Below are 16,071 nucleotides of genomic sequence, written 5' to 3'. Positions count from 1 at the left end.
CTTTCATTTCTTACTATCCCTCTCATGACACTCACTAAACGTTGCGGCTCGAAAACCGTGTGGGGGATGTTTTCCTTCACGTCCGCGCTTTGACTTTAAGAACGGGGGTTGTTCCCAGTCTAGCCATCCATTGTCGACTCATCCTCCTAAGAAGATGTGCTCCAAACTAGCTAAGCTCAACGAAGCCTACGTGAATTTGCATAGGGTCAGACACAGTCTGATACCGAAGCCAGAAGAAATAGAGAATGTGAGAATGTTAAAAATCACTGAAGACCTGATAGAAGAGCTCTTCAGAGAAGAAATGAACAGGGAGAAAGAAGAATGGACAGAGAAGTACAGACTTCAGAGACAGCAGCAACAGCAGCAGCAACAACAGCAACAACCTGAAGCTGACAGAGGCTTTGTCGATTGTCGTATCGACACCAAAGAATTCTTCTTCTCTTTCCGAAGAAGCAGACCTATCGCCAGAAAGTCTATCCTCAGAGGACATCGCATTCTTAGAAACTAAAAAAAGAATGCCATAGCAAAACAAAAAAAACAGCCCTTTTTAGGGCTACCCAATACTCTAGAAAAGAAATAACCATCGATTTGCCAATGTGTGTAAGTAGAGTAGTGTGTATATAAACACTAACTCTTTTATAAAAAATGTGAGGGTATGTGTTTGTGTGTTTGTGTGATTGTGTTTGTAAGTGATAAAGTAGGTTGGTGTGGATAGTAGATTAAAATGATGTTTGTTTTTTGGGCTGTTTGAGGTGTATATTTTGGGTTAGATTGGATTGCTTTGAGTATGTGGATAGTCTATTGAAGTGATGGGTAGCATAAAAAAGTGAGCGAGTGTTTCTTTTAGGTCCGCGCGTTGTTGTTGTTTCTTGGTCATGATCTAGGTAAGATGAATTTTATGTTTTTAGGGGGATGTTTTCCTTCACGTCCGCGCTTTCAGTATAAATTGAAACTCGTTCGGCAGTCCAGCTACCCTTGTTGATTGATCAACACCAAAAAATGAACACGAGACTGGAGAAACTGTTGGAACTTCATGTGCATCTGGAATATGCCAGGCGCATATTAAATGAACTGGCCGCTGAAGCCATTGTCGAGGAGGGAAGGATAAGAGAGGAGGAAAGAAGAAAAAAAGAAGAGGAGGAGAGAAGATATAAAGAAGAGGAGGAGGAAAAGGAGAGAAGAAAAAATTTCAGAATCCCAGAGAGTGAAAATTGGGATTCTGAAGCGACATATCCTGCCTCTGCTCTCTCCCCTCAAAAGGTAAAAAGTAACTGGGGGATAAGATGTGTATGTGGCGCCAGGCCTGGAAGGTGCCACCATTAACCAGGTGTCCATGAAGTTCCAAACAAAACAGCCCTTTTCAGGGCTACCCAATACTCTAGAAAAGAAATAACGATCGATTTGCCAATGTGAGTAGGTAGAGTAGTGTGAATATAAACACTAACTCTTTTTTAATGTGTGAGGGTATGTGTTGGTGTGTTAGTGTTTATAAGAGCTAAGGTATGTTTGTGTGAATAGTAGATTATGGGTTTATTAATTGTTTCTTAGCGTATGTGGAGAGTATAGTTGGGGTTATATTATATGAAATGAAAAAGTAGGAGGACGTTTTCCTTCACGTCCGCGCGATGTTTGGTCATCATCTAGGTAAGATCAATTTTATGTTTTAGGGGGATGTTTTCCTTCACGTACGCGCTTTTCGTATAAGAACCCACAGTATTCGTCGTTCAAACCATTCTGCAAAGAATAAAAAGAAGATGGCGTCAAACCAAATGGACAAATTACAAACCTTGCAAGACGTTTTAGACAACTTAGGAATAATGGAACAGATGCTAATAAGACTCGTTGAAGACCATTATTCCTATAGTCCCCATCGTGTAAAGATGGAAATTAACAATTTAAGGAAAGCAAAGGACAAGATTAGTGGTGTCATGAAAGAGATCAAGGAGGAGAAGGAGGATGAAGAGGAAAAGATAAGAATAAGAACATGGAACGAAAAAATTGAAAAAGAAGAGGAAAATGAGAAGAGGAAGAAAGAAGAAGAGGAGGAAGAGAAGAAAGAAGAGAAGGAGAAAAAAAAGAAGAGAAAGAGTGTTGGAGATAAAATAAGAAGTTGGTGGAGGAAAAGAAGAAATTAGAAGAAGACGAAAACCCAAAGGCCCTTTTCAGGGTCAGCCATATTTCTCGAAAAGAGATAGCCTTTCTATTGCCTACCCCTTTTTTAAAAAAAAATCCCATGTTAAATTCCCCTTGTCCGTAGAGTGTCCCACGATTTATTCCCCATGTTAATTCCCCTTGTCCGTAAAGTGTCCCACGATTTTTCGCCATGTTAAATTTCCATTGTCCGTAAAGTGTCCCAGGGGTGTTTTGACTGGAATTTCCATTGTCCGTAAAGTATCCCTATTCACTACTCACGTGGTAATGCACATGGGTATAGTGGACAATGATATGTGGGTATTCGAAAATCAATTCGTTGGCTAACTATTATCGTGCACTGTGAAGCGCGTAGCTTCAGTATAGATGTTTGGAGCATTGTCTGTCCCTGATCGTAACATGTTCATTTGATCAACATTATTGCCTTATTCATTGTTCGAACCGAATTAGGCAACCACACATCTTTCTATATCACAAAGACGTTGTATTACTTCAACTGTAAAAGAAAATCGCTTGTACACGATAAGGTTATATCTTACATGCATTCGTCCAGAATTATCAATCACTACATTATCAGCAATCGCACGTTACCTTTGTATCAAACAAGATTGTAAAAACAATACCTGGAGCAGTTAAAATAGTTAGATTAGCTTCGGCGTTGCTATTTGCTGTATTTTACCTGTTTGTTAAGAGTTTGCTTTTATATTAACCTAACGATCAAGTTAGTCGCTGATGAAGGCAGTGTGATATTGCCGAAAATGTTGAACTCTTAAGATATTTATGCCCTGATAATGCGAAATTACTAATAACTATGAACTATCCAGCGCAAAGAAGCAACCGTAATATCGGCATGAGTTTGTGTTTTCATCAAACTACTGGAGTTTTTTCCTTCTTTTTACCTTTTTCAAATTGCCCGTTCAAGCAACCAATGCATGACTAATACGTATTTCAGAGTTCGGGTCAGTTTGGAAAGTCTCCATATTTTTGTTTCGTCCTTTTGGAGAAAGTAGAAGTCTTAGAACGCAGGATTGAAGTAAACTTAAATTTAATACTCTTGCATTAAGTGAAAGAAATATATAGTGAAATTGTTTCTTTTCATTCTGTTGTAATGAAATTTAGAAATAAAATGATGACAAAGCAAATTCGTTTTCTTACTAGTTTTAGAATATGCAAACAATTTACCCTTTGACGTTTCACGTCCATGAACCTGATATGATCGACTCCATTTCAAACTAAAACTGTTCAGTGACATGTCGGGACTAATTGTGGCTAGTTTCATGTTACTGTCTTTCTGCGTAACTTAGGCTGCTATGTTGAGCAAAGTTGCTCACTTTTCATCATGGTGGAGTGGGGGGGGGGGGCGCTGGGCTTGTGTTGGACTTTGCTATTAATGAATATTGCTCTGTTGGAAAAAGAACACGAGAATTATTCAAAACGACTGTTTTGATGCTTGCGACTGAAACGTTTTAGCTATACAACCAAAAATTAAACCAGCCAATAAAAATACATATGTGGTCTTTCTGGTGGCTCTAAGCAGATATCGCGAACTTCTGTGAGAGTCGCACGTGTAAGGTGAACGTGTCTGCATTTGCACTACGGGGGATAATGTTGGCCTAACTCTATGTTTCATGTATTGTGGCTGAAAATTCTTTGGATATTGAACTTGTAGAAATTGTACATGATCTAAGCCCAGCTATCCACAATGACTGCACTTTGTGCTCGAAAAAGCAGCCTGAATTAGTATTAAAAATACACTGTCTTTATTAAAATAGAAAACACGAATTTTGCCAGACCAGACAATAGTAGCCTTTGAAAGTGCTATTAATGAATTACAAAACATTGGAAACAGTTATGGGCCAAGTAGTTATCGCGTGATTCTACAAACACCGGTTAACATTGCCTGCAAGAATTTCAAGAGATGACGTCGTTTTCTGCCAAATATTGCCCAGTGATGTATCTTTTACTAACAAATAAAATCCTCTCAATTGCATTTCCAATGCTCGCATTCATTTAGGAATAATAAAATGAGTACGACTCACGCCACACAGATACAGAAAGATAGTGATATCTGTCCCTGCACATCAGTGACTGCAAACAAGTACACAAATCGACCGTACAAGAAAACACCCAAACGTCAGACCCAAAGTCAAAGTCCTCATCTCCACCATCATGAAAAGTTCCCGTGAATCTAGATGATTGCTGGTAAGGTTTATATATGAATATCATTTCTGGATCTTTTAGAAATTAATGGCCATCGTTTTCTGTACCGAATTGTAGAGCTTGTAGGTTTCAATCATAGATGAAATATAACTCGTCGCAAACTAGTCCAAATATAGCGAATGTATACTTTCGACGCTTGTATATCGTTTCCGACATTTTTGCTAATGAGTGAAGTTTTATTTTAGAAAGAGAACCAGCCTAGGAATTTCAGAATACATTCACGCCATCTAGTGACAGACGGGAGTGATGGGAGTGTTCCATCATGATCAAACGACTATAAACTACACTGATGTTTACGACATTGTGCTATTTTTCTCATACTAGGCATGTATATTAATATTCTTACAATGGAAACTAAATTCTTCACCTTTGAGGTTGCAAGTATATAGATACACAACACTGTCAATGCAACTTTTAAGTACAAGCTGTCATATGCTTTCACAAAAATCAAACTGTTGTAAGTTTCTCCGTAATTAAATTTTCTTCATTTTCATCAGCCTTGTCTTTGGGCTTTTCAGTGTCATTCTTCGGTACTTCCTTGTACTTTCCTTCACTGCACCACTGATACAGAAGGTATACGATTGTCACCAGTACTAGTGGTATAGGTGTCATGATGGAGGTGGCTATGGAAGCTACGGAAGCCATGTCTCCCGTTGGCGCTGGAAACGAGCTTGTAAGCAAAATATAGGCTACGCTTGTGTTCTGTAACCCAGTTTCTATGGCAATTGTTTTGATCTTTGTCCATGGCTGTCGAAAAATGGCAGCGATTATGCCACCAAGTAAATAACCAATATATGGTAAAAGACATCCAGCAATAATTATTCGTGGTTTTAACATGGGAAATATAAAAAGATTGGAAATTATACCAACAATTATGAAGCAAATAATAGCGACCAGGATGACTGGTTTTAGAGCTTTGCTAATCCACTCAGCGACTTTTGGAAATTTGTATTTCAAGAAGACACCGGCAAAAAGTGGAATGATGATGATGGAGAGAGAAAGGGCTATGTTGGTGAATGGAACTTGTACATTTTCATCCTGAATGATGAGAGAACCTAATGTATACACCCACAATGGCATCATTCCTGAAAAGGAGAAAGAAAACGAAAAAATAGATGACTGCAGCACATTTTAGGAGTGTACAGTGGAAGAATCCAAGTTCTAATTTTTACATTAGATTATTGTTTTCAGTAGCAGATTTAGTACACTTCATACTCCAATCAGTTCCTTTTAAATCATATTATAGTCTCTAAGAATACCATTAATATTATTTCTCTTTTTCCAGAGACAGTTCCGGTGGCCAAGTCGTTAGTGCGTCCGCCTCGGATGCTGGAGGTCGCGGGTTAGAGCCCCGGCCGAGTAACGCCAAAGACTAATAAAAATGGTACAAACAACTGCCTCGCTTGGCGCTCAGCATTAAGAGGTTAGTGTTATGACTGGTCGGTCTGGTGTATGTATAATGTGACTGGGTGGGATTTCATGCTATATGTCTACGGCATGATGCCCAAGTGACATACATCCATATAAACTGCCACACTGCAGACACCGTAGCGATATGGCTGACATTTTTTTAAAGCTACGTTAAAATTCAAATCATACACACATACACACACACACACAAATACACTCTAGTCTCATGGTGTTAACTAACCAAGGAAAAATAAAACCTGTATTCAATAGAAAGCCGCAGTGTTATGTATATTTGATTTAACTAATTGTCCGTCTGATGTCGTAATTTTTTAAATTTTAATTCTATTACATGCTATTGTCATGTAACTTTGTTTACTGGATTTGATATTGTCTAGAACAGAGTTCAGTTCTGACTGACCTTTTTGTATTTTACACTTAAACAACTAATAATAGAGACATTGTATCTAATGCTGACCTAGTTCCTGACCTTGTTTCAAACATCAGTGGCAGTTTTGGTAAAGAACTTAAAAAAAAAAAAAATTATTCTTTCTCAGAGTAAGAATTGTTATGTTGAGCCAATGATATACCTGGACTACGTGATAATTTTCATGTAACAAACTTTCATTTCTTTTGGAAGGTTGAACTCTTGACCCCCATACGGGAATCTGTATTGCGTCTTAAGGTATTCATCACAGTGATCCTCTTTTAACTACTCATTCTCTTTATTCTAATCAGGGTGACAAACGATAATCACTTGTCGTCGAACAGGAAAAAGATACTGAGATCTCCTGTTTTTTTTTTCCAAAGGGCCATTAGTGAAACTGAAGGCAATGAAGTATCTGTCTGTTATTGCATCAAAAATGGGATTCTTATGAGAAAATGGAGATCTGCCGAGGTACCTGCTAATGACGAGTGGTCAATGAACTATCAAATTGTAGTTCCAAAATCATACAGACAGAAAATGCCAAGTCTGGCCCATGAAACTCCTTTAGCTGGTCATTTAGGGATTAATACGATCTTGAATCACTTCTATTGGGCAAAAATCAAAAGTGATGTTTGTAAATACTGCAGATCTTGTCATACTTATGCAATAAGTGTAGCAAAATGAAAGCGAAATGTAGGAAACACAATGACAATAGTAGAACACTGCCTTAAAGCGAAATGTAGGAAACACAATCACAATAGTAGAGCACTGCCCATCAGCGTGGCTGAGGGCAATAATCACCCTATTAGGTCTGTATTTACTATTTAATGGTATTATTTAGCTGCTTTAGCCCAACACCCTATACCCGTCTCTCAACCGCCACATCACTAACGCTATTGTATAGTGTCGCTTGGATTCCATGTGCTTTTCCTCCATTTGAGAAATACTATCCAGATTTGAGATTCTATCACAGACAACTGTATAGGAAGCTCCCACGTGGTTAGAATCCCAGCTATGCTATCGATCTCTAACAACGATGTAGGTGGAATTGTTTTTCCTCGTATGCTGCTAATTTTATATTTGAAATAACTGCATAGAATATTCGACTTTTATTTCCTTGGTCTCCATTTTTTTTTTAATCTTTCTTCAATCCCATAGGATACATTTGGATCGATACCGTTCATTCCCTCAAAACTGTCTTTATCTCCAAAATGATGCTTCGTTGTTTACGTTAAACGTGATGAACATTTTTAAGTTTCTACATGCAGAATCATTTACTATATTTTATCGATTACTTTAGTAGATAATGGCTTGAGCAATACATATGTTTGCCCTAGTTGTTCTATCATTACACGTTATTTAGTCCAAAAATGAGACATTGAATACGCAGCACCTCACATCTTTGTTTAGTCTATTTCTTAAAGCAACAATGTTTAAAACAGCCCCCAGTAGCATACACCAGACAAATCTTTGAAAACATACTCTGTTAATGAAACTTCCTTACTGTACATTCTTATTCACCTTTACTCTTTTATAACTTTGTTTCATTCTTTCTATCTTTCTCTCGTTCTCTTTCACCATGTGCAAATTATAATTTTTTTTATATAGCTCTCTCTTTTCATCTAGTTATAAGCAAAATGGTATATACATACTCTTCGTGGTGTTACTTCCAAACTTACCCAAAGCGGCTATGGTGCTAATTGTTGTCATGGTGATGGAAAGCGAAAGGTCTCCATTCAGCAAGTAGGAGTACATGTTACTGGCTCCACCCCCAGGGCAGCACCCGGCAACAAATATCCCAAATGAGATGAACGGATTGTCTGTTGTTACTAGGTTAGCTATTCCGAAAGCAACCTGTAAAGAAATGTCCAGTATTTAACACATGTTAAACCCCATTCTTATTCTGTTATCAGCCCCTTAAACCTCGTACATCAGGTACTACGGTTGATGGTAAACTTTGTCCATACACATTTTCGTACCTGTTGAGCAGCGACATCATTTTTTTTAAAAACACTTTGTAATCCAACAAAAAAATGTCAGTGACAAACCATTGTCACGACCACTGCACCGTTAACTTTTTACAAAGGATCATACTTTAGTAGAACTTACACGAAGCTCGCTGCATGACCAATGTTTGATATTTCTATATTTTGGCAGAAAGATTAAATCTGTAGCCACATTCCACCGACATCATATGAAACAGAATAGTATTAAGCATCCTCTTCTATCGAAGAGTAAGAATCATCGATAGAATATCGAAGAGTAAGAATCGTCGATAGAATGCAGTAAAGAACATTATGTTTCCAAAGAGAGTAAGTGAGCAAGGTTGGACCTGATCTAATAGTGCGTGTAGTTTTTATGTTCCTTTATGGTTTCTAATCAGCGAGGTCCATTTTAAGGAATTCAGTATTCATTAGATGTATCAAACAAAAGTCTGAGTTGTCCTCCTAAACGTGGTTGACACAAATTATGATTTGGTTTTATATAATAACTTAAGGAAGCAAGAGCGCCCATGCGTATCACAGATCAGACCGAGCTTCAACACTAAATGCAAAGATCGTTAAAGTTAAAGAGATCCCCAATAATCCGGACGGGTAATAATCTAGTCAAGCGATCAGCTGTAAGGTTTCAGTATGTACCTTTTGTGTTAATTTATTTGATACTACATTGGTGTCGTGCGTGGTGTACGGATTTGCTTCTGCAAAAATTCGGAATAAGTGGAAATTTCATTTTTTCTTTTTATTTGTGACGTTCTTCAACATTCTATTAAGATGGGACCATTTTATGTGAAGCCGGATGTAGTCATACAGGGTACAAAACATGTTTGTACAGAGTTTAAAACGAAATAATAAATTTATCATTCACAAAACAACCATCGAGTGTATCCAGCCAAAATAATATAACTAGGGAAAAATTTGCTTGAAAAGGTATCTGAAGTTAAAATTCAGAGAAACAAAAGGAGATATGTAGAATATTCATCTTAAAAACATTTTGTTTGTGAAAAGGGTTCACAGCTTTTTTGTTAAATCCTCAAACATCTAAAAAAAAAAGGATGCCTTGAGTGACCAATAGCACGATAATTAGGTATTTCCACGAAATTCTTGATTATGTTCTCTAGGGCTGCATTTTGAATTTTAGAGTTTATATACAGTTTGAACGATCCTATTATCATAACACGCTCGGCTGAATTGAAGAACCTAAAAAAGGATTAACTATGTTTTAAGGATTAATCCAATGGTATTGCTCGAATGAACTGTTCCGTATGTTTTGGAACAGCGATGCTTAGACTAATACGAGAGAAAAGAACAAGCCAACAAACGAAAAGAAGGACAGTACAGTTTAAAGGTTCCATGAACTCTTTCGATATGCCATTTAGCAAGATGCCAGAAACGTTTCGAATTTCTGAAATAACTGAAACACATTTTCATCACGTTTTCGATACGGTGGAAAATTAGCACACAGTGCTACGTTAATTGCAACACGCCGCGATACTATTATAAAATGTCGTTACTTGTTTATCAAGCAAATTGGTATCCATCGACTATTAAACGCAGGGATAGTGGATTGGTATGCAGATAATATATCGTGTCATAGAACACGCTAGCTATTATACCACCACAAATGTGAACAGTGGATATTCCGCAAAGATTTTGCGTTGATTTAACAACTTGAACGATACTGAAGACAAGTGGATATAATACGCCACAGACGATGGAGCAAGAAGATTGGTGTTTCTTTGGTCGATGCTTGGGATATAAAAAATAAATAGATCGTGTACAAACCACACACGATGGAGAAAAAAAGATTGGTGTTTACTCGGTCGATGCTTGGGATTTAGAAGGAAAAAAAAGTAGATAGTGTACGAATTTCAATATAATCTACGGTACGAATGTGACACTTTTAATCCAAAACCAGAACAATTTTTTTTTTCTCAATATAATGGGTTTGCCATGCACATGCAAGACCTGCATAAAAGAATACTCCACCGATGCCATAGCTTAGAAGCACAAGGATGCTAGTGAAAGAATTCTCTGAAATTGTCGGCTTGATTTAGAAAGGAAGTCACATTAGACAAACCGATAAAGGGCGATTTATGTATGTTGGAGAGTGAATTGTGTATGATTTTTACTTGAAAAAGTTTAAGAATTCGAACGATATTATAATGAAGCTTCATATATCCGATGTATTATAGTTGTACATCCTCGATAAAGTTAGCTAGTATAGTGTACTCAGGGACAACAGCAAGTTCAATGATTCCAGAGATTAATAGAAGGAAAACATATCAAACATGCTACACGTTAACAATAAGATATCAAGCGTTATCCATGATGAGTCAGTTACATATGTCATGACGAATAGAGTGGTCTAAGGTCTGACTTTTATTAATCTTGAACATGTTATAAATAAATAGCGCATGGGAATAATTAAATGTATGGTCAAGAATGACCTTCATTTTGTTGAAATGGCTAGAACTCCATATGCAGAATACATCTACCACTGAAACATAGCTTCAAATATCTCTACTGACGGCTTCCAAAGCTTCATTCTACAAACAGGGATACTGTTTGGGAGGAAGCTGTGTTAAACACTGGATAAAAAACCCTCTGAGACGAGTTAGACTTAAACAGGCAACAACTGGAACTTATTAAATAACATAGAACACAGCTTGGCGGATAAGTCAAACGAATCATTTAACACAATTACAAAGCCCCAAAAGTCAACTATAAGGAGAATGCAAAATAAAAGTTAATTCCATTCGTGAAACAATATATGGCTGACAATATAAATATATTATTTTTAATGTGTCTATTTATCATTACGTCTTTCATTTAACATATCTTCTGACGATCACTTATGTCATGATCATGAAAACCTACTTGTCGTTTATGTACCGAGGAAGGTGAGGGTGTCTGGCTCGCTGTAGTTTAAGTTTGAAAATCAATTTTAAAAGCTCTGCTGTTATTATGTGTAATTATCTTTCAAATTAAAAAATACCCGAGTGCTCAAGACCTCAGACCTTCTTAACTACTCTAATCTAGAGCGACTTTGTCCGCTTACACGTAGCACTTGTTGGCTAGTTATCACCATCCCCCACCTCACCCCAGCCCCAAAACACACACACACACACACACACACACACACACGGACTTCATATATAGAAAAATAACAGTAGAGCAGACTCTCCACCATACTCATCCTCGCACAAACAACCCAACCACCGCCGCGATAACTCGTGTTTTTTGTTCTAAAGTCATTTTTTCCTGGAGTAAAAATGATGCAAGAGTCTGGTTTTCTTCACCACAATAAAGTCTCCCTTGGAGTATTGTTTCCATTAAAATAAATGCATCCTCTGTGTGTGTGTGTGTGTGTGTGTGTGTGTTATATTGCTTTACTTTCTTTTTCCCTGTAGTCATTTCTACGTAACTGTGCAACCCCAAACCAACGATCTTTCCATGACTCGTTAAAAGTTGTGCAAATAACTTACTGAGTGATTCTTTTGAAGTTATAAAAGGAGAAAAGAGAAAAAATCCCTTACAAAACATAGGACACTGTGCGTCTTTCTAGCTGAATAAATAAATTATTAACCCAGCTCCGCAATTTTAGATCGACAGAGGAAATATCCCAGATTCATTACGAACTGTTTGTTTAAGACTGAAGTGGATGTAATGTAAATAGTATTTGACAAAATGGCGTGAAATGTAAACCCTCGACTCTGCATAATAAAACGATGTTACGAAGTTAATACGAGTAACATGTTACTGAGATATGATTATGCCAAGTTAAAACATATGGGGGTGGGGTTTGAGGCGCTCTCATCGAAATCACCTCTGCGTGGGTTTCGAGTCTCAGGCTCGGACAGCTTTGGTATGCGAGAAAACTTGCCAGTAGCTTCCCATGGGCCGTTGTTTCTTCCTGGGTTCTTCCTTCGCCAAATACACTGGCCGAGTTGGATATCCGATCATGTACTGAAAAATGGCGTTAAATTAACCACCACCCCTTCCAAAAAACCCAACATATATACATGATGTGCAGCTTCAGTGCTTTGGCTAAAACAGTATAGTATTTGATATTTACGACAGTGATCACACAATATATATGCATGACCTGTTCGTCACCGTTTAAAAATACAATTGACTCAAAACTTGCAAGGATAATGCAGAGGTGTACAGCAATCACCGAATTGTGTGTGTGTGTGTGTGTGATTTATATTTTAACGTAGTTTTAACAATATTAGTCATATCGCTACGATGTCTGCAGCGTGGCAGTTTATAGCGATGTCTAGCACTGGTGCATCATGCCGCAAACTTGTAGCTTGATGCCCCTCTCAGTCTCATTATCCTGACACACGATCGACAAGTCCTAACATTAACCTCTTAATGCTGAGAGCCAAGCGAGGCAGCTGCTAGTACCATTGTTATAAGTCTCAGATATGACTCGACCAAAAATCGAAACAGCGACCTTCAGCAACAGAGACGGACGCTATAACCACTTATGCTACCTGAGCGGTCCTTGATTGGAAGGCCTTAGACACAGTCACCCAGTGTTATTTTGTAAACCATCCTATATTCAAATTTACGCAAAATGATATTTCTAGTTCAAGGTATATAAAGGCACATCATCAGAACCTGTTTACTTAGTCTTGTAAGCAAACTTTATTAAACTACTGTAGAGGAGTTTATTTGCAGAAGAAAAGAAAAGAAGCCCCCCATATAAACCAACAAATAACCAATCGATGCAGATGCTGCTGCACGATTACGAAGCAGATAGGACCTAATGACAAAGAAATAATGTAAACAAAAAAAAGCCAGTTTTAAATTTCAAAGTCTCTTTCCTTTTTACAACAAAATTGTGGTTGCTATTTTTGTTACTGTTGTTGTTATTATTATTATTATTATGTAATATACATGTAGGTAAGGTAGAGCTGTTTTCAATTAAATCGACACATGGGTGAACGATCAGGGGAGACTGAGGAGCTGTTTACTCGTTTCTGTTCTGTTTATTTTCTCAAGTTATGAACGCACACGTGAAATTCTCATCGGCACCCCTCCCCCACCATCTGGGTCAAACTTTGTCTAGAACAAGCGAGGAACTAGAACACCTATTCCACCTCAAACGGGCCTCATTGAACAGTGAGGAGGAATAGAAAACTTTCTCGTTATATGTATTTATCAATACTGTATCTACCCATGTACAGGTCTATAATCCAACTGCTGACACCAGACATAGCAATTAGTGGTCTATTCAAATTGGAGCACATAGTCGGAAGACCTAAGCGGTTTGCACTAAAGACTCCGTTGTGCATGAGCACAGACATAGCATTTTGTACTCGTGTGTAATTTAGAATACACTGTGATCAACTTACCTTGGTCTATGTTACATATATATATATATATATATATATATATATATATATATATATATATATATATATATATATATATATATATATATAAATGATGTGGTTTGGATTTTTAACAATTTTTCAGTCATATTGCCTTGATGTCTGCAATGTGGCAGTTTATAGTGATGTCTAGCATTGGGGCATCATGCCGCAGACATGTAGCATGATGTTCCACCCAGTCACATTATTCTGATACTAGGCCGACCAGTCCTAACACTAACCTCTTAATGCTGAGCGCCAAGCGGGGCAGCTGTTAGTACCATTTTTGTAAGTCTTTGGTATGCCTCGGCCTGGGATCAAAACCACAATCTCCCGCATCCGAGGCGGACGCTCTAACCACTATGCCAACGGAGCGGTTTTATATATATATATATATATATATATATATATATATATATATATATATATATATATATATATATATATATATATATATATATATATATATATGTGTGTGTGTGTGTGTGTGTGTGTGTGTGTGTGTGTGTTAAAACGGGAGGAAGGAAATACTCACTAGAGGCATGATGACATACTGGCCAAAAAATCCAATGCCCGGGGTTATTGGTCTTCTAAGTGTATTTTTGACAATATCTAAATCCAGTTTAACCCCAAACCCCGTAGTGGCAAAAACTTGAACACAGTAAATGATAACTCGGAATATGGTGTCAACTGGGCGAATCATGCGTAGTACTCGGACATCTATATTCTGTTCCCCAAGAATTAACATGTTTGATTTATTATTGTGAAGTATAGAATTTTTAAATTCCGTCGAATCATAAACCGAAAATGTAATTATCGCAAGCCCCAACTGGACACTGATGAGCTCAACTGTAACAGAACCTGTATGAATATATGTACCTTCAAATATCATTTGCGGATTACTTTTGTTTTGAACTTCATTTGCGATACCTGCAGAGCAGTTCAAATAGACACTTTCCGGGGTTTTGACCTTTAACACGTCCGAAGGAGAAGCGCGAATTGTCATGGCATAATCCTTTCCAGACCCATTACAGTGAAAAGACGAATTGAGAGCAACTGTGACTGATGAATCCATATACATGATAACTGTATCAACAGCAGAATCTAAAAATACTCTGAATGCTACGCCTGCAACTGTTTGATCAGATGGATCATTTAATGACACATGTGTGCTTCCCACGAATGGTACCCTTTCATCGGCGTGTAAGGCAAAAGCAGACGTAACGATTAGATAAGAGCAAAAGTAGTAAAGAGCATCCATGATTTGCACCGTGTGCATCAATTCAAAATCCAGCGTCATGTTTGCGGTTGTGGATAATTAACAAAATAGCGTTCTTGCATTTGGTATCATTGAAAGAATATGCTCAAAACATCAAATCTAAATGAGATTTACTATTTGTCTAGTGGACGAAAAGGCGAAGTAAGGTCCTAAACACAATAGTCCTTGTCCCCACTTTCAGAATTGCACTCAGTCGTTCTCTGTCGGCTGCTTGTTGACGAATGCAACACTTAATTTGAATATCCTGTGCATGTATTAACATAGTTTCCGCATAGTTATAGTTCTCTGTTCACACTGCCTTTTACACCAGGCTTAACTTAAAAAACTCCACTCAAAATAAACAAAGTTCATTGTCCCACGACTTGAATAGAGGCATTAATAGCTAGCGCTCATCAGCGGCAAAGCGAAACTAAATATTCACAAGAAAATACCACTGTGCAACCTATTAAGCCGAATTCTCAGTTGTTTCATTATTAGTATCCGTTAAAAGTCAGCGGTGCCCGATTCATGGGACTAGAATTTACACATATACCTTCCTTCTCCGTTTCACTATATAGCACTGTCGTACCAAAGACGCTTCTAGGCACTTCACACATTACCGTATAGTACCTTATTTCAGCACCAAGATGAGTCCTCATAAATCGATTTACGAAGAGCATGCAAGCTGAAAAGATATGAAAATGTACCGATGCAGTTTATTTTGAATTTGTTGCAGCAACAAAAATTGTGATGAAGGTGAAACCTCTGAGCCGAGAGAAACTTTCGGTGCAAAAAATATCGGTATCCCTTATTCACGTCTAGTATACTATGCAGTCATGACCGATATTGCAAAAACCAGGCAGTCTTTGGTAATAAGATTCATACATGCAGATTCCATGCAATTCGCCAGTTGCTTTAGTATCAGACATATTCAATATGTCTGGAAAATATGGAAACCAGTGGCAAAAGATTACCCTGATTTTTGTGACGGCTATCCCTGTTATGACGTGTATACTAACCGTGTGCAGCATAAGTTTGACTGGAATATTCTACAGGCATTAATAATGTAGTCATCAATTAATATTATTTTTAATAATTTTTCACTTGATCCATTTTGTACCATTTTTTAAAAAGAAGTATCCGTAACTCAGACCTGAAGATAATTTTTAAAACGTTTAATATAATGTTGCAAATATATTTTCAAACACAAGAAATAAAACAAGATGT

General features: G+C 37.5%; 1 protein-coding gene across 1 annotated transcript; it reads right to left on the bottom strand.

Annotated features, from left to right (window-relative positions):
• Positions 1-3,179: 3,179 nt before the first annotated feature.
• On the bottom strand, positions 3,180-15,440 carry LOC149780520 (ileal sodium/bile acid cotransporter-like). Its single transcript, XM_089937517.1, has 3 exons — positions 14,122-15,440; positions 7,885-8,059; positions 3,180-5,456 (listed from the first exon to the last, which is right to left on the bottom strand). The coding sequence occupies exons 1-3, from the start codon at positions 14,884-14,886 to the stop codon at positions 4,819-4,821; spliced, it is 1,578 nt and encodes a 525-aa protein (XP_089793643.1). The 5' UTR covers positions 14,887-15,440; the 3' UTR covers positions 3,180-4,818.
• Positions 15,441-16,071: the final 631 nt, after the last annotated feature.

Source organism: Sinohyriopsis cumingii, chromosome 16 (genome assembly GCF_028554795.1).
Source record: "Sinohyriopsis cumingii isolate HCF-2022 chromosome 16, ASM2855479v2, whole genome shotgun sequence".
In the NCBI taxonomy this organism is placed as follows: Eukaryota; Metazoa; Mollusca; class Bivalvia; order Unionida; family Unionidae; genus Sinohyriopsis; species Sinohyriopsis cumingii.
The sequence above is the reverse complement of the archived record's forward strand: the minus strand, read 5'-3'. Positions and strand labels throughout refer to the sequence as shown.

Excerpts from the sequence above, each read along its gene's own strand:
- LOC149780520 (XM_089937517.1), bottom strand. The coding sequence starts at position 14,886 with ATGACGCTGGATTTTGAATTGATGCACACGGTGCAAATCATGGATGCT. Across the intron at positions 8,060-14,121 it reads AGTATGTCATCATGCCTCTA|GTTGCTTTCGGAATAGCTAA; the intron begins GTGAGTATTTCC and ends ATTTCTTTACAG. Across the intron at positions 5,457-7,884 it reads TAGCACCATAGCCGCTTTGG|GAATGATGCCATTGTGGGTG; the intron begins GTAAGTTTGGAA and ends TCTCCTTTTCAG.